Source organism: Falco cherrug, chromosome 4 (genome assembly GCF_023634085.1).
Source record: "Falco cherrug isolate bFalChe1 chromosome 4, bFalChe1.pri, whole genome shotgun sequence".
NCBI lineage: Eukaryota > Metazoa > Chordata > Aves > Falconiformes > Falconidae > Falco > Falco cherrug.
In genome coordinates, this window is record NC_073700.1 from 46,397,441 (window position 1) to 46,421,345 (window position 23,905).

The following is a 23,905-nucleotide window of genomic DNA, read 5'->3' on the forward strand; positions in this document are numbered from 1 at the left end:
CGAAGGGCGGCCCGCGCGCCCCGGCGCATGCGGCCCCGGAGCGCGGCTGCGCACTGCGGCGCTGGGGGCGGGGCCGGCGCTGCTGCGCGCGCGCGCCTGTCACCGCCTGCGCCAGAGCGGCGGCAGCTCCCTCCGCGCACGCGCGCGGTCCGCCGGCTCCTGTCAGCCGCGCGTGCGGGCTGCGGTCCCTTCCCTCCCCTCCCCCTTTCTCTTCAGCGCGTCTCGGTTTTGCCACCATTTTGTGCCGCAACTGTGGCTTTTCGCCGTTGTTTTGATCCCGCCTTGCTCCCTGCGTGCGAGTCGAAACGACGGCCCCCATGGCGGAGAGTCAGTCAGCGGCCGGGCACGGAGAACCCGCGTCCCTGGGCGGCTCTGGAGTCTCCGGTGCCGAGTCCGAGAGTCGGCGGCGGCTGAGCGAGCTGCGCGTAATCGACCTGCGGGCTGAACTGAAGCGCCGCAATTTGGACAGCGGCGGCAACAAGAGCGTTCTGACGGAGCGCCTGAGGAAGGTGAGCGGGGGGACGCGCCGGGGCGGGGTGGGAGTCGCAGGCGCCTGCGCGGCCCCAGCCCGCCGGGCGCCGCTGAGGAAAATGGCGCCAAACGGCCTCGGAGCGGAGGGAGCGGGGCGGCGGGCAGCCTGCGGGGCCCTGTGTGCGCCGGGAGTGTGGCCCCTGTCGGGCTGTCCCAGATGAGACCACCGGTCTCATGTGGTAGCGGGGGGGGCGGGGGTACGCGCCCGTCTGGCGTTGCCCTCCCCTCAGCGAGCCCCCCCCTCCGGTTCCCCAGCGCCGCAGAGTACAGCGAGGTAGCCGTGGCGCTCGGCCCGAGTGTTTCTGGCCTCATGCATCGCTGGGTTTTCCGCCCTGCATTGAGCTCCTGGATTTACAGTTCTGTACGCTGTCTACCAGGTTTTTCCCTGCCTACTCTTCCCCACCCCCACCTCGGCTTTCTAGCTCGCAGCCTGTACAGCGTAGCCTCATCAGAATGTTTGGTATGTTAGTCTAGCATGTGGACCGCCTTCACTGAACTGATGCTTGCTGTCTCCTGGAGCCAAATTTGTTGTTGCAATATTTGTTGTTGCAAAGACTCTGTTGCAATGCCTCCGGGTATCTCTGCACTGCTGCAAACGCTGCAGGACTGACTTATTTTGTTTATAGGTTATACCGCTGACAGCTTTCCAGAAACTTTACACCAACATGTTACTGTTTCCTGTGTACTTCTTGCTTTGATCTGATGGTCTTTGGTTTGCATATCCAAGCTGCTGCTAATTCAAAGTGCTGGATTCTTGTTTGGGTATTTTTCTGCCTCTGGTGTCCAGCTTTTGAACTCAGCAGAAATGCACAAATGGAATTTTTACGTCTGTCGTGATATCTGTCTTTGTCTTTTCCCCTTAATAGGCTATTGAGGAGGAAGGGGGGAATCCTGATGAAATTCCAGTGGTTTCAGAAAATATCATGAAGAAAACTCCAAAAAGAAGCAGCAAAGGTACAGGGCAGTTAGGGAGGATCTCCACCCCGTCCCCCTTGAGTTTTCTAGCAACTTTTACTCATGAAATGGAACCTTGCTAATCTGTTTTCTGAAGTCTGGTTTTCCTTTTGGGGAAGGGCTTGGCTTAAATTTGGCACTGTCGCTGAATGTTTTGCAATCACAAAACTACAGCTAACATTACTTGCTTGAGCCAGGTTTTGGTAATACTGGTTTTCTGCAGGAAATTAAGAACAGTTGAGTCTTCTGTTCCTTGATTCTGTCCTTTAATGACATAAGTTACTGGTATTCTTCTCTATATTTGTGCTCAGGTTTCCAGGGATGGATAGTATGGTATTAAACGTAATTTATTCACAGGACTTCATGTAGTTTATTAGGGAAGGATTTGGTCCACTCAAAGGGTCTGTTGGCTTGTTCTCAGAGTTCCCTGAAATTTGTAGCAGGAGTTACTGAGTAATACTGAAGCAGTGTCAGTGTTTTTAAAATAGATAATTGGTGGTTTTATGTGACCGTACCTTCACTTTTGAGAAATGCAAGGGGTTTTTTTGAGTTAGAAATGCAGTTTCTAGCAATTTCAATATTCAAAAAAGTTCTATGTAGTGTGTTATGCTTATGTTTCATAGATAATAAGTCTCATTTTTCTCCCCAGAAGACTAGTTTTTAATCAAAATCTGAAATTGGATATGTTTTTAAGGCTTCTTCTATGCATGATTTTTCTGGTGGTGAGACATAGTCTTACATAATCCTTATTTTAAAAAATAATTGCTGTTTTTCTAAAACTAGTCAGTTAGCAGTTTGATCTTACTTTGTAACCAGATAATGTTGAAACTTAACTTTTTGTGTTCGAGCTGAGCAGAATAACTAGTTTAGAGGAAGAATTTTAATCAAATTACTGATACTGATGTAAATGTGAATTTGTGAGATGAAGCTTTGATTGTTTTGCCAACTGATTTGTTTGACCTGGATTTTTGTTGCGTCCAATTTGGAGTAATGACATTTGTTTGCAAACTAAAATGTGAAATTTTAAATGGATGGAGAACAAATGTCACAACTGTATGTAAAAGCAGAGACATCTTTGGTAGTCATGATCATTGTCAGGTCTGAGAAAAATACTTAATGTACATTATAGCACTTAATGTTGGGATGGAAACAGATGAGATGTTCCTCTTAGCTCTAAAACCCCTTTCCCCCTTTTTTTTTTTATTGTAATGTGCTTACAGTTTTTTGAGGAAAATAACATTCATGAAAGATGAAACTGCTCTGAATTTGAGGAGTTCCTATTTGGTGCTGTTGAAACTAGCCGACTGTTTTCAGTAACATTAGTTCTGATGTTATGTGTCCAGCTGGTGAACAGAGCACTGCAGTAATGCTTACGCATAGAGGGGGGGGAGGGGCGGGGTTTTCATTGTTTTGTGTTGGGTTCTTTGTTTGGTTGCTTTTTTCTTTTTTTTCTTCTAGTAAATGTCTGTCAAGACACGTTAAGATAAATTACTGCGGTCTCAGCTGAGCCAAATGTTCTGAGCGTAGTGCACAGTGGTGCTTCTTGAACTCGTGATAGACCTTGGACTGTAGCATGTTTGTCAGTTACTGAACTGGGATGGTATAGGAACACTCAGTTGTGGAAAATAAGGAAAAAGTAGATAGCTAAACTGGATGGAATACCAACTCTGATGAAAAAAACAAAACTTGAAGGATGCATGTTGTTACCTTCTTTTTATTCTAACGATCGTAATATTGTTAGGACGTAGACCAGATGAAGAGGGAGTAGAAGATAATGGCCTGGAAGAGGATTCGGGAGATGGACAGGTATGTGAGGCTCTGTTTGAAGCAAAGTAATGATAGCATCACTTTCAAATTACAATGACTACTATATATACTTTTTTTCTTTTTACAGGAGGATATTGAAGCAAGTTTGGATAACTTGCAGGATATTGACATGATGGATATTAGTGTGTTAGATGAAGCTGAAATAGATAATGGCAATGCGGTAGATTGCGGAGAGGATTACAGTGCTGATAATATTCTTGACTCACTGTCTGATAGTAAAGAAAATGCTGATGCAGAAGTGAAAGAACTTCCAGATCAGCCTACAGAATATACTGTAGGTAACTTGGAGGCATCCCCACAATTTTCAGAAATTAAAGAAGAATCAAGAGAAATACCAGTAGTGATGGTATGCATCTCTCATGTGTGTGGAATCAGATTCTTTTTTTCCTTTTTTTTTTTTTAATTTTTTTTTCTTTTGAATTGAACAGTAAAACAGTAGCTAAAGAGTATTTGAAACCATCTGGGGCTCTACCAGTTCTCATGGTCATTGCTTTTTCTTTTACGTTTTTGTGGAAATAGCATTTTTAATTTTAAAATGCTTAGATTTTGTTTGTACACATATGACTGTACAAATCGGTAGTAATCCAAAAAGCATTTGTTTTAATCATGCTTTGAACTCTGTACTTCGCCTTATGTTTATGTTCCCATTTTCATATCTTTGCTTCATTTAGGAGGACCTGGGTGGCATACAAATACTGTAGCCTTATTCACTTCAGCTGAACAGCAACATTCTGGGAACTATATTCTAGATATTTTTTTTTGTTGAGATAGCTGTTGAAATTATTTTTACATTGGCTTTCTGTGTTTGGCTGTTGCACTGCTTATATGGCATTGTCCATCCTAGCTAGAAGATAATGTTTTTCCCCAAAGTCAAGTGTTTATCTCCTGAAGTGTACAACAAAACATTTTGAAGAAAGTTATTTCTGTCCCATCTAATAGGGAAGTATTGCTCTTTGTTGTGTGTGCACATTGTGTCATCTGAGATCCTAAAGTTGGGTTGTTCCTTGCCCCCCAAATTTGAAAGTTGCAGAAATAAGCTTAACCCCCTATTCCCAAGCATATCCCTGCCTCACACAAGTCATATAGAAATACCCAGAAAGTGGGTTTATTCAGGGACTAAACTGCCAGACTCCAGGTCAGCTCCTGCGGTCTTCTTTTATCAGTGAAGAAAACAGTTATTGAGTCCAGTAGACTTTTTTGGCTCTATGTTGTCGCTGTAAATAAGAAAAAAAGTCTAAGAGAAAGCTTGCTGTTGATATCTCCGTCCTTAAAGGATTTTTGTGAGACAACCAACATATTTGAGAGGTAATGAGAAGGCTTATTCAGTTGGTGGGGATTGGGAAGAGGTATGGGGGTCACTGGTCAGTTTTTACCCTTGGATCCTAGATAGATTTGCTTAATCAGTTGTTAGTGGAAATAAAAACTTCAATTTCTCATTCAGGTTTCATTCACAATACCATTCCTTTATAGATAACAAAATGTCTTCTGTTTACATTTTAAAGGTAGAGGTTGAAGATGTTGGGAACAGTTTAGATGCTGCTTCAGCTGATTTAACCGTAATAAAGGTAAATGGTAACTGATTTTTCTTTACAAGCAAAAAGGCATAATACATGCCATATAAACTGTATGCTGAAACAGTACACGTACAGGTAGTACACAGTGAGTGCATTCTTATTCTGCAAAGAATAGGACCTCTAGGAATGAGAAATACCTTTCTAATTTAATCATGTGGACGAAGATACATGTATGTATCTTATCAGGTCATAAATATATGATGTATATATTATACTGAGTTTGGGTAGTAGACTGGATTCTTTTTATCTGTTGTATAAACTGACTCGGTGCCTTGTGTTATGTCTAAGTTCCATTTAAAATGTATGTATCCCACGTTGACAAGAAAGCTGACACTGATCTATTCGTGAAATACTGGCCTTGTTTCCAGATCACTTGTGGTAGGTTAAGGACACTTGTAGCTCCAGGTGAAGCTGGTGTTTCTATGAATCCTGTTTTCAGAAAGCAGAATCCATACAGTGGACTCTAGAGAAGGATAACACAAAGATAGCTTTGCTTTATGCTGCTTACATTTGTTGATTTGTTTACCCATGTGAATGTGTACTATGTGTTCAATGGGTGTCTGAATTTGAGAAACACAGATATTTTCACACATTTCATAAAACTGGAAGATGTAAAAAAGTAATGTTAAACCTTGTGGAGAATTTAATTAAAGTTAAACATTTTCAAAGCTGAAATAGGCTAAATTTTAGTAAGCTCGCCAAATTGTCTCCTTTCTTGGAGGGGTGAGAGGTGTCATTCAGAGTAACATCTGGACTACTTATGAATAGTGATATTTCTCCTTTTTTTAATCTCTTTCACTACAGGAACTTGAAGAGTTACCTTTGGAGCCAGGTACTGGTTTTTGTTTTCTTGTATGGTTTTGTTTTTTGTTTAGTTTTTTGTTTTGTTTAAATTAAAAAAAAAAAGTTCTGGGCATTGAAACAGTTTCATTCTTCATTAATTCTTTTTATGTCCCTGGTTGTTTGGTTTTTTTCTTTTTTTTTTTTTTCTTGTTTTTTTCTTTTTTTTTTTTTTTTTTTTGGTTTGGTTTTTAAATGCATTACTGTAGTGTACGTTATTATGGTGGACAATCCAGGTCATACAGGGTCATAGAGATTGGAAACCCAGTCATATCACCAGATCTGTGAATAACCACTTTTTGAAAATATGTATTTAATGTGATGAAACGGTTCCATAGAACTGTTACCTACAGTGGAGTTAAGGAATGAGCCTTAAATATGCAAAGGTTCTAAAAACAGATCTTGTGATATCACGTTGTACTGCAGTTCTTTGAATATAAATACAGGAGTGTAGGTAATTCAGAGCTTTGGTACAGAACAGAAATTAAAGAATGACTGGACTTCAGAAGAAGGAATACACTGTCATCACAGGAATTTTCTACAGATCCTATTCGCTTTCTGGACTGCAAACACACTCATGCACCATCAGAAGATGCCCAGTTCTCATGTTGGACTGTCTGCTAAAAGAATTTCACGGAAATTTGGAAATTGAACTCTCAGTACCTTGATACGTTCAGTTAAGCATCTCGGACTCTGGAAGCTAACTAGAGAAGAAACAGAGCTGAATGATTTCGTGAAGAATATCAAGGATCAGCCAGAAGGTTTTTGTTAAATCTGTGGGGGCATTTTTCTTCCCTGTTAACACTTTAGGGCTGATGTGGTAGTTTGTCAGAGAGCAGTTAGCGTAGTACTTTTAACACTGTGTACACTAGGGTTTTCCAATCTCTGTGTAGCTTAGAAGTTCTCTTGGTGTTAGTGTGGCAGCCATGCCAGTTCCACATTTGTGATTGCTGTATTTCCCTGGTGATTAAATCTTGTGCCATTCTATTCCTGTTAAATCCGTAGAAAATGAGAAAATACTCGACATTTTGGGGGAAACTTGTAAATCTGAGCTCCTTAACGAAGAAACTTCCGAAGCGGAGCGGCCACATGCACAGGAAGCAAGTAACGTGGTGCCAGGCAAGAGGCTAGCAGAGGAAGAGGACGCTCTTGCTGCCACTCAGTTGGAGGAAGATGCTTTAGATTTGGACAGCAAATCGGCACAAGCTATGGCAAGGAAGGAAGCAAAGCGTTTAGTTGTAGCAAAAGGGGAGACAAGTGAACAGACAATAGAGGAAGAGAACGCGGACTCTGAATGTTTAGTAGTAGAGACCCTAAGCGATCAGAGTAGCAAACGCTCCCAAGGCCTGGAAGCCTCTAGTGGGGAAACAGCGGAAAAAGGCCCAGGTCCCGAAGCCAAAGATAGCAAAGAAGATGCCAAGAAAACAGAAGAGAAAGCTAATTCTGAGGAATCCCCTGCCACTAAAGAGTCCTCAACCAGTGAGGGCGGTGATCAGAAAAAGAGGTTTGTTTTTTCTCCGTTATAGACCAGATGCTATCTTTTTTTCATTGGTCGTTAAGTGATGCGCATAAGCTGTTTCCTTCAATTGGCCACCGAGACTGATGAAATTGTAGCCTGTTCCTAAAGAGTCTGTTTTGTTTCTCCATGTGCAGGTATTTTTTTTTTTTTTTAAACACAGAGGGTTTGATTTCTTTCCTTCCTCAACCTTCAAAGGTTGTTTCCTTAAATTGCTCTTATTTCTGTCATCTGCAAAGCAGAATTGTCCGTTTAAGGATATGAATTCGTATTTCCTGTCACTCTTGTATAAATTTGCAGAGATAGTTTTAATTTCAGAACTAATTTTCTGGTAGGTATCCAGTTTTAGTGCACAATCTAGAATTAACTTCCTTTTGGCATATGAACAGTTGAATAACACGGTGTTTTGTCTTTAGCCCTGTTGAGGAGGACAAAGAATCAAAGATAATCTCAAAGGACGAGAAAGGTATGTTTTGGTTGTTTGTTTTTTTCGTTGTTTTGTGGGGTTTTTTTAAGTACAGATGGCTTGAAAAAAAATGTTATGGGGTCACATCTAACCATTATTTGTGAAGTAAACAAAGGAGTGAATGGAGTAATAGTTCTACTTGCTTTTTGACTTGCCTTTTTTGCATTGCTTATTTTTTGTGTTTTGTTAATTCCCTAAGCGTGTGTATATCTTGACTGTAATAGCTATATTGGAGTTCCGCTAGCTGTGTGAATGGTGGTATATACCAACAAAACCAGGATTTGTCTTGGAAAATCTCAACAGATGACTAAATTGATAGTGTTATACACTCTGTGTAGCGATTCTGGTGAGGACTGGTGTTAATTTGGTGAACCCGCAATGCAGTTGTAACATGGGCTTTCAAAGCATGAATTGTAAATTTCAGTTTATGTAATTTCTGTGAACTTACAAACTGACGAAATTTTAATAAAAGTGTCTTGTGAATTGACATTTAGTAATTGGTAATTCTCGGGAAAGTGATTGAAGTGTAGAAAGACAATATGTAGATGAAACCTCATTAAGACTATTCAAATGCACATCAAGTCTGGAGTTAGAAGTTCATTGTTGCAGGCTGCAGTGTGTCTATTGATTTTAAGATTGATTGGAAGAGCTAGAAGCAAAATTGCATTTGAAGAGGTTTATGAACAAAAAAATGGGAATTTGTAGGGCAGTTACTGTTTCGCTGTTGTGTTCTTGTGCTACATGTTCTTCTATGTTTGGCTTTTTTTATTTACTTTAGGCCGTGTGGGTACTGGTTCTGGCAGAAATTTGTGGGTTAGTGGACTTTCATCATCTACTAGAGCTACAGACTTGAAGAATCTTTTCAGCAAGTATGGAAAGGTATGTAGTAGATAGGTAAATTAACAAGCCATTGTATCATTTTAAAAGGATGACCTGAAATTTAGTTTTTACTTAGCTTTCTTGTGTTCTTTTGAAACTCTGTATCAGAAAGTAGCATACTTCATAAAGAAGTTTGTCTGAAATGGGGGGGAGGCAGCCAGAAATCCAGGTTTCAAAGAACCTCTATGCAGATAACCTGTAAAAAGGAGGCAGTTCTTGACAGGAGACATTAGTGGGTCATCATCTAGGGTGCTTTATAGTCTAATTATACTTCTTGCATGTCCAGCAATAGTTAATACTGCTTTAAACTGTTGCATTTCAAGGGCCACTCCTTTGAGACATCTAGTCGCAAGGGCAGGCTTCCATTTGTTATTCAGTGCCAGCTGGGATACGAGAGAAGTTGTGAAAGGGAATTCTTTCCCTGACTATCTCCACTTCCTCCTAATACATTTCTGAATGTGATGTTAAATGTTTGTTTCACCTAAGCACGTGCCTCTGCGCTGTCAGAGATTGTCATCTGTTTAAAGAAGCTAGCAGAGGTGTTCTGTAAGAAAATACAAAATGGTCATAGGTTGCTTTTTTATTATTTTTATTATTGCATCCCTACTCTCACCTACGTGTATGTATATATGTCTTCCTTAAGTTACTGACCTGCTCAGCAACTTGAAGATTAATTTTCTGAGCTGATTATTATGGCGGTCTCTTTTTCTGCAGAGCTGTATGAACAATTTATTCTGCAGTCAGATTTATCTGTTTCGTAGAATTTTGTGTTTGTTTTATACTTTTTTCAGAACAGATGTGGAATAATCTGAAGTTTGAACCTTTTCAGCTGTACTTGTTTTGCTGTTGCCATGGGTGTAAACGCTGTTCACATATTCTGTGAAGTAGTCTTTAGTGAGGCACTTCTAGAAGATGGTTGGCCCGACTGTATAGAGATCGACTGAAAACGATAACTTTGCTGTCTGTCAAACAAACCTAGCAACATTGTAGTCTGAGAATGCTGATGGAATGTTGGGTGCTGAGCGGATTTCCTCCCTGTTGAAAGTGGATAGTGCTATAAGGTTTGGAACTGGCAGACAGCTGCTGAAAGATGGGGACAGCCATTTCAGTAGGGCCTGTAGCAATAGGACAATGATTTTAAAGTAGAAGAGGATACAGACTAGATACAAGAAAAAAATGTTTGTGGTGATGAGGGTGGTGAAACACTGGAACAGGTTGCTCAGGGAAATTGTAGATGCCCCATCCCGGCAAACATTCAAGGTCAGGTGTGATGGGGCTCTGGGCAACATGGTATAGTTGAAGATGTCCCTGCATATGGCAGGGGGGGTGGTCTAGATGACCTTTAAAGGTCCCTTCCAACCCAAACTGGTTTATGATTCCACAAAATGGTGATTAAGTTAGAATTTATTTGGAGACAGATCTGCAAACACAAAATAATTTTTTTTCCCAAAGGTGGTGGGTGCGAAAGTAGTAACAAATGCTCGCAGTCCTGGTGCTCGCTGTTACGGCTTTGTTACAATGTCAACATCTGAAGAAGCCACTAAGTGCATTAATCATCTCCACAGAACAGAGCTGCATGGAAAAATGATTTCTGTGGAAAGGGTAAGTGGTAGCTATTCCATGACAGCGTAATGAAGATAAAGGTGTCCAAGTTCAATATCTGTCTGCTAATATAAAAATATTTCTGGCTAAAATTCTAGGCAAAAAATGAACCAGCTGGGAAAAAGCCTTCAGACAAAAAGGAAGGTGAAACAAGGAAGGAGAAGGACAGGCACCATTCTGCAGAGTCCAAATCTGAGAAGTAAAGTGTTTTTTGGTATTTTTCTGTGTTTAAAGGCCACTCATTTGAAATGCAGCCACATGACCGAAGTGAAGAGTAGGTGTAATAAATCTTGATTTGCTGCTTCGTACTGCATCTGAAATAGGAGGAATACTTGAAAAATTGAAATTGGTGTTCTGCAGCAGTAAGCACGTCTTAATTGGCCCTCTGATCAGAAATACGGTGCTCTTCAGGGTTTAGTGTCAAGACGCGTCAGTTATATCAGGAGATACTCAACCAACTTGTTTATAGATAAACCCTTATTTTTATTAGAATCATTCATCCTCTGATCTGACTCTAGCTTGGTCTGCTCTTCTAACTGACAAATATTTCCAGGATTTAGTCTGTCTTTTTTGATAGATTGTTCACATGGTTAGCAAGTGGTACTTCAATATTTGTTTTTCATGTGATCTGTTGCTTTTGAAAGGGGCATTTTGCTTTACTACTTTTTGTTCTCTCACTACATTTTAAAAGATTTGGCAAAGGATATGTTTTGGCAGGCTGGTCTGCTTGTATCGGGTGTTTAAGGTATTTGTTGACAAAAGCTCTGCTGGTGGAGCTTGGCCTCTTCCTGGGTGGACCCTCTTCCCCTTACACTAAACATGAACTTTACTTATAGGCAGAACATAAGACTTGTAGCACTCAAGGTCTCCAAATATTCAGGATTATCCCTTGTTTCTCACTTTTAGTCGGCTTTAGCTTAGTATTGGTTGCTGCTCTTAATCATGCATACAAGTATCCATTGGTTTCAGCACATGGAAGGTATTTGGAGTGGGCTTTTTGGGAGGGGTTTTGTGTTGAGCTTTTTTTGGGTTGGGTGTGGGATTTTTGGGGCGTTTGGGGTTTGGGGTTTTTTTTGACATCTCTGGCTTGATTGGATTGGTTATATTGCACTTTTTGTTAGGTTCTCTATTAAAGCAAAGTTTACCTATAGGTCCATTGGTATTAAGAAGGAGGAGAAGACAGACAAAAAAGATGATGTGAAGAAATCAGAGAAAGATGGAAAAGACGAAAAAGAAGGAAAAGAGAAAGATGACCAAAAGGCTGGATCCTCTGATAGATCTAGGGCAAGCAAATCAGGTAATTCTATCTGCCTTTCAGAAATTTTTTCAAGGATACTTGTTTTAAAAAAACTAATTAAAAAAACTGGTACAAAGAATATAAGCGACTGTGACAGAGCTTCTGCTTTGCATCCAAAATAAAATTTCCTGCATCAGCTAAGAAGGAAATGGAAGAACAAGCATAAGCATTTAGAATTGTGGCTGATTAGAAGACTTCATCTTCTGCAGACCTCAGTGTTCTTGTTAGATGTGATTCATAATTCAGTAAAAAAGCCATAAAGTGTACTTAGTAATACTGAAGTTTTGCTGGTGAACAAAAACCACCAGAAAATACCTTGAAATGTTTTTTTTACTTTTTTTTTTTTTTTTTTTGCTAGTAACTTAGCAACTAAATTTTCATAATTACTGGGCTTTATAAATAGTCAAAGTAGCAAGCCATGAATTTTATGGACTATTACTGGGTTTAGATCTGATACAGTTTGTGGTTCTGTGTGCTTTTTTTATTTTATTTTTTTTTAAACTATGGCAAAGGGATGTATTTTGCAGACAGAAGAATTAAACTAAATTTGCTTTCTCTTAACTGTCATCCCTACCAGAAAAGACTACTGTAATTTTGTGATAGCTTTACTACCCCCATCCCCAACTTGGCCAAATCTTGGTCAGCTATTTAAATCATAAACATATTCTTCTGTATGTTATTTAAAACCTCAATAAAATAACATTTTACTGTTTAGTGTCTGTATGGTTGTAAATCTCACAGGAATTTTTGCATGTCTTGCATATTATTTAGTCTCAGATATATTTTGTTTTCTAGCAAGTCGAGGAACTGAAAGGACAGTGGTAATGGATAAATCTAAAGGAGAACCAGTTATTAGTGTGAAAACTTCAACATCAAAAGAGAGGGTAAGTACAACTTCCAGAGAAGCCTTTGTGTAAAAGTAGGTGTCATACAGCTTTACGTGCATATAATTGAAGGGTTTTTTTGCCTTGCACCTTGGGAACATGTCGCTTGTCTAAACAGCATTAGGGTGTTAATGGTGCTGCAAAGGTAAATGCTTAAGCTTCACCTTCTTTGTAGTTTTTGTCACTGTTGGCCTAGTTGAAGAAGTAGAGTTGCAATATGAAAATGGTGTTAAGATCATGTGTTTTCCAAGTGTGGAGTGTGGTGGCAGGTGACCTTTAAAGCAGTGTATTGTTTGCTACCGATGCAAGTCAGATCATGTGCTCATAGTATTAATATATATCAAAACTTCTTAGAAGTTCTAGCCAAATTTGGGGTACTTCTCCCCAGCCTACTTTTCCATGAAATTCTAACATTATTTACCTCTGGGATGGCATGATAGTCTGTTATGTTCAGATTGGCATAAAGTAGGCCTTTTGCCTGGAAATTTTACCTCAAAATGCACTGTGTTCAGCTAGTGTATTGTTTTGATCTAATTCAGAGTACCAAAAGCCAGGATCGCAAATCAGAGAGCAAAGAAAAGCAAGATATTTTATCGTTTGATAAAATCAAAGAACAGCGAGAACGTGAACGTCAGAGACAGAGGGAGCGAGAAATCAGGGAAACAGAAAGACGCCGGTGAGTTTTGCCATTCAAAGTTTAGAGCTAAACTGGTATTTGTTTTTACTTCCCTTATCTGTATTTTGAACTGGCTGCAAAATAGTGTCCTGCTGGCCCTCCATCACTAGTATCACAGATTGATTTGATGCTAATCTGTTGATAGAACAGACGTAATGCCAGGTTATAAAGGATTTTACTACTGAAAGTGATCTTCTCTATGTCTTTCAGAAGACTCTTGTTGAGTAACAACTTTGGTAGGTGCTTTCAGGTCTTGCATTCACCATTATCACGTTTGAATTTCCATGCTTGGTTTTTCCTTGGAAGTTTGTAAATACTTTCTGTTTGTCAGACTTTTGTCTTGGACACGCTGTGCTCTATGAAAGCTTTTTCAGAGCTGACTTAGAGTAGATGCTGTGTTACTCATGCAGAATGCTTAACCTTGCTTCTTTCGTTCATATGGACTTAAAAACTTGGACTTAAAGATTCTCAATTCAAAACAAAATATATCTCTGTTGATTAGAGAGAGGGAGAGGCGAGAACGAGAACAACGTCTTCAAGCTATTCATGAGCGGGATGAAAGACAGAGGCTCCAGAGAGAGCGAGAACGACTTGAATTTCAAAGGCAGCGTCTTGACAGAGAGCGCTTGGAGAGGGAGAGACTGGAGAGAGAAAGAATGCACATAGAGCAGGAGAGGAGGCGAGAACAGGAACGAATCCAGAGAGAGAGGGAAGAGCTGCGACGTCAGCAGGAACAGCTACGCTACGAACAAGAACGGCGATCTGCCATGAGAAGGCCTTACGATCCTGACGGCAGGTAGTAACTGCAGTGAGAATCCAGACTTTTCGACCACAGCCAGTTACAGATAGAACGTTCTAGAGCCTGTGTAAATTGTGATTACTCTTGCTAAACCAGTCATGGGAGCTCACAACTGAAAGACCATTTAGAAGTTTTATCTTCAGAAAGAGAAAATGTCATACTTGTATATCTGTAAGCACAATTTTATTACAGCAGGTTTTAAATTCTTAATTCCCGAAGAGAAGTGACAGAGAATAGAAACTGTGTGTATTGACTGTGTAGCAGTCTGTGTAGTAGACTGTGTGTAGCTAGTGGAACAGATGCTCATTCTCTTCTCATGTCAGCATAACCTGAGATGAAGCTTTTTGTATGGTGTCGGTACACCTAGCTTCCTCTGAAACCAAAATGTGATGCCAGCTTAACACACAAAGGGTTTTGATGATAAATCAAAATAATTGTTTGGGTAATTGGATTGAATGAGGTTTGTTATCAAGAGAACAAGAAAGGAAGATTGTTTGGAGATTACTATTAATTGTGACCACCTTTGCAGGCGAGATGACCCATACTGGCCAGAAGCAAAGCGAATGGCAATGGATGATCGGTATCATTCTGAATTTAGTCGTCAAGACCGCTTCCACGACTTTGACCACAGGGATCGTGGCCGATACCAAGATCATTGTTTGGACAGGTTGGCAAGGCAGTGCTTTTCTTCTTACAGCTTTATGGAAATTGGGTGTCTTGTTGTGGCTTACTGATGGTTTGGAGGGAGCCAAAAGAGCAAAACAAATGACCCTTGTGCATTTCTCATGTCTAATTTTATACGTGTTGCAATCCTATGTTTCCATCAGTCATGGACATACTGGAAAGAGGCTGCATAAAGATTATAAACTAAGTCCTAATGTAGTGTGCTACGATGCTGAGGGAGATCTTGTAGTTCCTCTGGAGACATATGGAAACCTGGTTTAGTAATCCCCGTTCATTAGTCGAAGGTTTAGCCATTTGCTTTTGCTTTAAAACTTCCCCTACTTTCATCTCTGCAGCCTGACACAGATTTTTAGTTCCACAAAATGCTACAATACTTTCTGCACAGGGCTGTTGAGACTTCTGTTTTGCTCTCCAAGGACCTTTGGCAAAAACCGTACTGCTTTGCTTTTGCTCGTAACTGATTTCTGATACTGGTAGGTTGACTCAGTATTCTCCCTTGGTGCCGCCAAGTACCTGACTGGTGCTCAGTAATGCGTTGCTTACCCGTACTACAGTAGTAGGTGTTACTTTGATCTCTTTCTGTGTGATGAAACAAGAACCCATTTGAGTATCTTGCCACTAAACAAACACTGGTGTTCAGCTTTACAGCTTAAAGACAAATTTTCCCATGCTATTTCATACAGATGTTGAAATTAATGATGACTGTGTTAATTGAACTGGAACTTCTTTTTTTTCTTTTTTTTTTTTTTTTTGTGTTCCAGAAGAGATGGTTCGAGAGGAATACCAGATCGAGATGGGCAGGTAGGTTATACCCAAAAAAACACTTCAGTTAAACAGCCAAAAAGATGACCCCAAAACTGAAAGAACACAGTGTGCGTGCTGTCTGCTGCTTAAACACAACCACTGCTGGGTTTAAACTGAGCGGATGTCAAGCAGCAAATGGTTTTTTTGCACACTAATGTGCAGAACGCAAGTTATCTGCTTGGTAGGGCAGTAGCCACAGGTTGGGGCAGGGGCGAACCTTGAAGTGATGGGAGCTACTGTACGGCATCTTTCCAGGCTGGTATGTTGCGATATAACTTTTCTGGTTAACGATCTTAGGTGTCTGTATTGCATTAAAATGGAGTTACTGTAGTGTCTTATCCTTAGCTGGCGAGGGGCCCTTTCTCTGACGTTTATCTAAATGGTTTATAGAAAATAACTGGTGTCATAATGGAAGAAGGCAGATGACTGTAAAAGGACAGGTGCGAAAACCACACCGGTATACAAAACTTTTCATTTCTGAAGATGTCTCACAAACAGAGGCTGTTACCCAGTGCGCAGCACCAATTCACACACCAGGTCGAGGTTATTTGTTTATTGCATGTCTGCGCAGAGATGGGTGCTAGGTGGTAAATCCACAAAGCTAGCCCACCTCTTAACACACCGTCAAACACTTTATACGCTTGGAACAATTGTTTACAGTTACATTTAGTCGCACTTCATTCTCAGTGGTTCTTCCAAGCCATGTCTCCATTTAAAGGTCCAGCTTTCTTTTTTTTTTTCACTGCACATGTTCTGTGGAGGGGGCTTTGTTAGTAGGGGGCTTCCTTTGCTCAGGGTGGATCTTTTAGTATGCCAATTAAGATAGTTCACACATAATTAAGTAATTTATGTTCAGTCTCATTAACCATTTTGTTTTCTTTGCGCTTATCTTATTATACCCCAGCTTGATTTATTTATGGTGTCTATCCCTTATCCCAAGGCCATGCCCCACCAACTGTCTGTAACGTCCTCTGTTTTTCAAACTCTCTCCTGTTCTTCCCTATAGATATTCACATATTTTATCTAAATTTCAAGTTAAATGATGGACTGGCCTTCTATTAGTCATGGCCCTGCGAGCTGGTCAACTACAAAGAGAGGCAGGAAGAAGGTAGATACTCTGTGTAAAAATTAAAAATCTGGAGCTGGAATATAAGCCTTAAAAAAAACCCACCCTGCCAAACAAAAAGCCTTCTCCCACCAGTGAGCAGAGCGGAATCTGTGCCATGAAACAAAATAAACACCTAGAGTGAACTGCACATGGTAGCAACAATGGAACCAGTAAAAACTGAGACAGCTGCTGGTTTCTTTTCTGACTATAGAAAGGCTATCTCTGAGGAGCTGGATTTTTGCAGTCCTAAAAGGAAACCTGGATTGAGTCTTAAGCGTAACTCTGTACCGTTTACCTTCCAGCATTACCCAGATGAACGCCACGGAGGGCCTGACCGTCACTCCCGGGATAGTTGGGGTGGCTATGGGTCCGACAGAAGAATGAGTGAAGGGAGAGGGATACCTCCACAAACCCGGTTAGTGCATATGAAACAAAGGGAGTATATTCTGTTGTTTTCTTTAAATCTTAACACTCGGTGAACCTTTGAAGGGGGACAGCAGAAGCAATCTGACAAGTGTGAGTCCTCTCTCCAGATGGTTTCTTCAAGCATCTGGAGAAGCAAGGAATTTACACATGTAGCTCCCCCGTGCATCAAGAGGATGGAGTGTGGCAGTGAGTAAAGAAGTGCTGCTCAGTGCATAACGATATTTTGCTTGTAAATAACTTTCTTTTCTACAGGTGAATGTCAGTCCTGTACCAGATGCTCCAGTAACGCCTACAAAAGTCTCGTTTGTGGCTAGTGGTCAGGTTTTAAGGAAATCGAGTCAGAATCTCTGCAGTGGTGGGAGTGGGGAACTGAGACTCAATCTGGAATCATAGCGGTTTCTCTTTAAAGCAGCTAATCAAACTAGGCATATTCCAGCTGCATAGTGCAGTTCTACATCAATATACCAGACAGAGGAATGGCAGTCGATTACTTGTTCCATATTTAAGTATCTTAGTACATTGTGATACTAATTATGTCTCTGCAGATTAAAAAAAGATGAGCTTTCCTGTGCGAAGGGCGCTGTTCAGGAAGTTTCTTGTCATTTCTCTTTGACCAGTTTTTATTGCGATGATTTGGGTGGCTATAGATACAAGCTTAATTAACAATTTATTACACTTCTTGTATGGGGTACAGTGTTTGGCTTTACCCTATGCTGCTAAATGGATAAGGGACACATCTAGAAGATGTTCTTTTATTTTTTTAAGAGATGGACGTGACTGGGGAGATCATGGTCGAAAGTTAGAGGGGCATCAAGATCGTTCATGGCAGGGAAATGTGGATGGAGGAATGATGGGACGGGATCATGAGAGATGGCAAGGTACACTTGCTGCTTACCAGTGTGATCGTGGTTTTTTCTATTAATTACTGCCGCTGAAATTCTAGCGATAGTTAAAATTCCTATGGAGCTTTAACAGCATTACCGAGAAAGCAAATAAAATTCTGGGAACGAGGTGGCTTTTTTATTGTGAAAACACAAAAGTCTGTCTTTTATTTTCTTCTCTTTTTTTTCTTTTTTAAATTAGGTGGTGATAGAAGCATGCCTGGTCAGTCAGGACCAGGCCATGTGATGAATCGAGGAGGGATGTCGGGGTAAGAAGCTTTGTTAGAGTGCTTATAATATTTTTATAATTACTTAACTGATCTGTATAAAAGAAGAAATTCCTGTGTCATTTGTGAAAAATAGTACTTCCAGCTTCTACTTTACTATGGACTGGCAAGCAGAAAAAAAATAAGCAAACATCTTCTCTGAGTCACAGCAGTATTAACTTTTCTGGCTGATTTTAGATTTGTCTGGTCTCGCTTTCAGGCGCGGAGGCTTCACGCAAGTTGGAAATCAGAGCCAGATGATGCAGAGTAGTGGAATACAAGGAGTGTTTGCAGGCCAGGAGCGGACAAACAGACTGACCGAACCCCGTTTTACCCGTCGCTACTGAAAGCACTATATTATATACATATATTTTTGTTTTGTTTTTTAATGCCAGATGACAGTGGTGGTGAATTTTATTAACCAGGGTCACCTTGACTTTGTGATTACAAAAAGCAAGACTGCTGTTGCATTGTAGCCAAATATGTCAACTTGTCGGTTTGGTTTTTCTTTTTTGTAATAAACGTGTTCTTGGTCAAACTTCACTTAAAAGTTTCTGTTAGTGAAACATTCCATTTTTCAAAAATAAAATCAGTTTATGGCTACTAATTTATTGCTTCTAGAGTCTGTTAAAAGGCAGTAAGCAAAAGAGGCAATCCACTGTCAAGGCTGAGATTCTAAGGGATGCAACAACTCTGGGAGGGGGTGGATGTCTGTTCTTCGCTGCTTTTGGGAGAGGGGGAAGGGGTCAGTGGCTTTTCTGATTTTTCTTCTGATATTTCTTCCCCAGTTGTTATGCCATAAATGAGGATGAGTAGGAAGTACCACCAGCTAAAGCCAGAGGTGCTGGCACAAGGCCTTACACCATCGTTAAGTTCCCGTTTAACCACGTAGGTGTCCTGTGTTCATCTGTGAAGCTCAGTCTAGATGCTTCTCCGTCTTCTTGCCGCTCCCTCTCTGCTGCTCTCCATCACTTTTTCAGTCCTCTTGCTCCTTCTTTCTCTTCCCATCCTCCTGAGCAGCCCCCTGTGTCTTCACATGCTGCCGATCCCTCTTTGTCCTGCAAGGCCTGGGGCAGTGGTAACCCCTGTGCCCCTGCAAGGCCTGGGAGGACCCTCACGCCTCTTTCGTCTCTGTCCCTCCCACCCCACCCCAGACCCTTCTGTTCCCATCATGTCTCCTCAAGCCTTTCTTGTGCCCCAGAGCTTTTTTTCACGGTGGGTTTGGTTTGGGTTTTTTTGTCCTTTATGCCATCTCAGGTCCTCTGGTCAGGCTCTGGTCCCCTTGAGGACATCTGTACTCTGCTCACGTCCCCTCCCAAGTTCCTCACCATACCCCCAAGCCTTTTGTCACTCTGCCTGAGAACTGCTCTGCTCCTTGTCCCGATTATCATGGGGCCACCCAGGTTCCCCTCAGGACACTTGATGTTCTCCAGCACGTTTTGGACCCATTTTGCTCCTTCAGAACCTCCTACAGGCAGCTTCGTGCCCAAGGAACATGCTTTTTTTTCCCCCCCTCTGTGCCATCTGGGATGCCTCTGTTCAGGCCCCTGCTCGGGTCACCTCCTGGGGCTCTCCCGTGCCCTCTCCACCCCTCTCCTCCCACCGAAGCCTCCCTGGAGCTCCTCTGTGCCCTGCAGGTCCCCGTTAACTCTGCGATGCCCCTCAGCCCTTGTGCCCCCCAACACCGCCCCTGCGGTGCTCCCCAGGCTCCTGACGGGACCGGCCAAAGAGTCGCTCGCTGCTGCCGCCTGCTACCCACCACATTCCTTTTCTCCTTGATCCATCTCTTGGTCCTCTCACTCTCTCTAATGTTTCTGTCTCCATCTCTGCTCTGCTCCCTGTCCCCCATCCTCCCCCCCTTTTTGTCTGTACCTCTGTCCTGCTGCCTGGCTCATGGTTTCTCGTTGTGTCCCTCGGCTCAGCTCACTGTCCCGGGCCAAAACGCCCCACAGAACCACGCCGGCACAGCTCCCCTGGAGAAGGTGCCAGGAAGGAATTCACTTGGTTTTCCTCACACTACGCTGGTGGCCACCGGAGTGACATCTCCAAAGCACAGCTACCTCCTTTCCGTGGTGAGAAGCTTAAGTGCTCGCTTTTGCACTCACACAGACTCAAATGCTCCATGGACCATCCAGCCACAGGTCCCCAGGAGAAGGTGCCATGAAGAACTTCTCTTGGTGGGTCTCACCCTGCCCTGGTAGCCACGTGAAGCACACCACAAAAGTTCTGCTACCTGCTTGCCATGCTGTAGAAAAGTAACCGCTCACTCAAAACACTCCATGGCACCACCCATGCACAGCTCCACCAGAGAAGGTGCCAGGAAGGACTTCTGTTGGTGGCTCTCACTTTGCTCACGATACTCATTCACATGCTCTGGCAGCCATGTGAAGGACACCACAAAAGTTCTGCTCCCTGCTTTCTGGGGTGAGAAAAGGAACTGCTCGCTTTTCAGAAGCACCTACACACCACAAGGATATACCTGGATTGCAACAGGAGTGCCGGGGCTTCCTTCTGCCTTCGAGCCACTCCTCAGTTGTGATGAGAAAACTAGAACCAAACGCAAATACCAAAATCCCGGCAGCTGTGCTCGGCTGTTGGCTGAAATGGGAGCAACAGTGCTGAGAGGCTCATTGGTACCAGAGGTGGTTTCATCAGAGATCACCCTGTTCCTCTTTCGCCGCTGCTGTAGGGCAGGAGTGTCCCTGCCAGAGCCTGCAGCACGCAGAGCTCGTACAAGGGACATTACAGATGCCCCCTGAAAGGGGCAAGGATGCCTGGGGGGCCTCCACGAGAACCGAGATCAGTTCCCCGAGGAGAACTCTGCCTTAACTTCTCCCTGCCTTTTCTTCCTTCGACAGGTCCCCGTGCCCAGAGGCAGCAGATGTCCAACGGCAGCTCCATCACCCAGTTCCTCCTCCTGGCATCTGCAGATGCAGCTTTTGCACTTCTGGCTCTTCCTGGGCATCTACGTGGCTGCCCTCACGGGCAACAGCACCATCAGCACCGCCTTAGCCTGGGCCACCACCTCCACACCCCCAGGTACTTCTTCCTCCTCAGCCTGTCCCTTCTTGACCTGGGCTCCATCTCCACCACGCTCCCCAAAGCCATGGCCAATTCCCGGTGGGACACCAGGGCCATCTCCTGTGCTGGACATGCTGCACAGCTCTTTCTATTGATCTTTTTCATCATAGCAGAGTATTGTATTCTCACCCTCGTGGCCTACGACTGCTTTGTTGCCATGTGCAAAGCCCCGCACTACGGCACGTGGTCCACATGGCAGCAGCTGCCTGGGGCAGTGGGTTTCTCTACTCCGTGCTTCACGCAGCCAACACATTTTCTGTACCACTGCAAGGGCAATGCCATGGACCAGTTCTTCCCTGAACTTCCCCAGCTGCTCAAGCTCTCCTGCTCACACGCCTGCCTCAGGGAATTCCAACTTCTCATCTTCAGTGCTTTCATCTTTTTGGGGTGTTTTATCGTGCTGTCCTATGTGCAGATCTTCAGGGCTGTGCTGAGGATCCCCTCTGAGCAGGGACACCACAAAGCCTTTTCCACGTCCGTCCCTCCCTCCCTCCCCTGGCCGTGCTCTCCCCGTTTGTCACCACGGCCACGTTTGCCTACCTGAAGCCCATCCCTGGACCTGGCGGTGTCGGTTCTGTACTCGGTGGTGCCTCCAGCACTGAACCCCCTCATCTACAGCAGGAGGAACCAGCTCAGTGGTGCATGTTGAGGAATTATAGAGGAATGAAGGCAGGTTAATTAACGTTGATAATATACGGCGGTGGGCTGGCTGATGGGGATAATGTGCAGCTGTGGCTGGTTCCTGCTGAGTAGTTAGGACTGTGTGAAGAGGAGCACTGGATGGAGGAGAGATACCGGGAGAAGCAGGGAGCCCAGATGAGGAGAGGCCGGCTGGCAGGGGAGCCGGGAGAAGGAAGAATCCAGACGCAGCAGAGGCAAGAAGCAGGGTGGGCTGGCCTGAAGGGGATGGAGAAACAGCGCGGGCAGGAGGTGAACCTTTGAAACCTCGTGGGGGCTGGTGGCCGTGCAAGGGTAGGAGCTACTTACTGGAGTTAACCAGGCATGGGGGGGAAAAGCCTTGTTGCAGCCGGCGAGTTGGGACAGTGCTGCGACACATGCACTGTGGAAGCTGATAACCGTTTTCCAGGTACTATAGCGTGTCCGTCTTTGTCAACGTGTGACTCCTACCGTAACTCGTTAGTGGCGCAGCATTTCTTAATTAGATTTTGTGGTCATCATTCTTGCTCGTTTGGTTTTTCCTTTTCTTGCTTTCTTTCCTTGTGACAATGGTGCCCACAATGTAAGATGAGCGCTCTGCTTCTGGTTCGTTCTTTGCCTCGCTAAGGGCAACTCTGTAAGGAAGGAGCGATACTCATTCTCTAATTAACCAAAATAAACATCCTCCCATTGACCTGCCTGGCTGGGACCCGTGGGAGTAGAAGCAAAACAAATGATTTTCCTTGTTGGTTCCCCACCAGGTTAGAGGGGAAAAGAAGGACCTAAAACCTCCCTTGGAGAAAGGCCAAGGGGGGGATGCTGCAGCGGGGGGCTCGGGGGGCTCTGGGGAGGTGGCCGGTGCCTGGGGGGTGGTCTCCTTCCCCCCCCGGCCCTCCCTCCCTGGCCCCTCTCCTCAGCCCCCGGCTCCCGGGCGGCTGAAGCTTCCCGTGCCGCCCCCTCCCCCCAAGCCCCCGGTGGGCAGGACCACCCCCGCCGCAGGGGCTCGCTCGCCTCCCCCGCGCTCCCGGCACCACCGTCCGTCCCCCCCGCCCCCGGCGCGCCGCCATGCTGCTCCTGCAGCGCTGCCCGCGAAGGCCGGGCTGCGGTTCTGCGGGCCGAGCGCCCGTCGGCGCCGCGCTCGGGGGGCGGCAGCGGCGGCTCCTTACCGGGAGGCAGCAGCGAGCGCCCCGCAGGACGCGCGGGACCGCGGTGCCGGTAACGGCGGCCGGCAGCACGCGGTGGAGGGGGGGCGTGGCTTACGACCCATGCGCGAAGCGTGTCGCCGCTGAGAGGCGGGGTTTGCCGCCTCGTAGGGGCGGGGCTTGGGACGCATGCGCGGAGGGTATCGCCGTGGATGGGGCGGGGCTTACAACCCAGGCGTGGAGCGTGCCGCTGCGGAGGGGCGGGGCTTAGCAGGGCCGGCAGCGCCGCGCATGTGCGACCCCCTGGCCGCAAGCAACAGCCGTTATTCGGCAGTTGCCAGCGGGGGGGGGGGGGGGACGACGGCGGTCAGCCACGACAGTAGAGGTACAGACAAGGCAGCAGATACAGGCTTTTGGTTTCAAACCCTTTTCTCTTTGTAGAAAAGAGTCTTTTTCAATAGATACAAAACCGAGAGGGGGGTTTTCTTATTTAACCCACGCCACCACTATTGGCAGCTTTTCGTCTGCTTTAAAACCCTTCCCAATCCACCGTCAGGCACTCGGGACACAGAGAAGGAGACGGGAAAAGCAGCTCTGGGCTGCAGGCCGGGGACGGGACACAGGGGAACGGCAGAGCGAGCCAGGCACGGGACCAAAGGGAGAAAGGGTGGGAGAGGCAGCAACGCAGGGAGCCGCAGGCTCCAAGTTAGGGGGGGTTGGAGAACAAAGAGAATAAGAGAAAAGAGAGAGGGAGCAGAGCAGCGATCGAGGGATGGATCAGGGAGAGGAGGAGAGTGACAGGACAGAGGCAGAGTAATGGAGAAAGAAAGAAAAAAAAACCAGCCCTGGGTAGCAAGGCCAGAGGGACACGGAAAGACAAAGCAATGTAGAGGAACGGGGAGCTGGAACATGGGATGCTGCAAAAGAAAGAGGGACAGGGTGCAGGACACTGGGAGAGAGCGAAGGAGAGCAACAGAGAGATGGAGCATGGGAGAAAAGTGGGACAGAGCC

At 44.3% G+C, this 23,905-nt stretch overlaps 1 protein-coding gene and 1 long non-coding RNA gene across 7 annotated transcripts; one reads left to right on the forward strand and one right to left on the reverse strand.

Annotated features, from left to right (window-relative positions):
• Positions 1 to 18: 18 nt before the first annotated feature.
• On the forward strand, positions 19 to 18,621 carry LOC102053793 (scaffold attachment factor B1). Of its 6 annotated transcripts, XM_055708806.1 has the most exons (22): positions 392 to 509; positions 787 to 892; positions 1,398 to 1,485; positions 3,227 to 3,291; positions 3,380 to 3,658; positions 4,815 to 4,877; positions 5,691 to 5,718; positions 6,732 to 7,230; positions 7,659 to 7,708; positions 8,487 to 8,587; positions 10,040 to 10,189; positions 10,288 to 10,388; positions 11,341 to 11,486; positions 12,282 to 12,370; positions 12,910 to 13,046; positions 13,549 to 13,842; positions 14,375 to 14,512; positions 15,291 to 15,330; positions 16,744 to 16,856; positions 17,633 to 17,745; positions 17,951 to 18,017; positions 18,235 to 18,621. In XM_055708806.1, exons 2-22 carry the CDS (start codon positions 842 to 844, stop codon positions 18,359 to 18,361), a joined length of 2,739 nt encoding a protein of 912 aa, XP_055564781.1. In that variant the 5' UTR covers positions 392 to 509; positions 787 to 841; the 3' UTR covers positions 18,362 to 18,621. The 6 variants fall into 6 exon arrangements, 5 of the variants coding, with proteins under 5 accessions (XP_055564779.1, XP_055564780.1, XP_055564783.1 ...); XM_055708804.1 differs by lacking the exon at positions 787 to 892 and having other exon boundaries at positions 19 to 509; XM_055708805.1 differs by lacking the exon at positions 787 to 892 and having other exon boundaries at positions 19 to 509; positions 15,294 to 15,330.
• LOC129735954 (uncharacterized) lies at positions 18,604 to 23,063 on the reverse strand. The gene is made up of 2 exons (XR_008731984.1): positions 22,919 to 23,063; positions 18,604 to 22,387 (listed from the first exon to the last, which is right to left on the reverse strand). It is a non-coding gene; the product is annotated as an uncharacterized LOC129735954 (long non-coding RNA).
• Between the last annotated feature and the right edge of the window lie 842 nt (positions 23,064 to 23,905).

Bases quoted from the DNA above. Each gene is read 5' to 3' on its own strand.
- LOC102053793 (XM_055708804.1), top strand. From the start codon at position 318: ATGGCGGAGAGTCAGTCAGCGGCCGGGCACGGAGAACCCGCGTCCCTG. The intron at 13,843-14,374 runs GTAGTAACTGCA...CCACCTTTGCAG, and splicing joins CCTTACGATCCTGACGGCAG to GCGAGATGACCCATACTGGC. The intron at 17,746-17,950 runs GTACACTTGCTG...TTTTTAAATTAG, and splicing joins GGATCATGAGAGATGGCAAG to GTGGTGATAGAAGCATGCCT.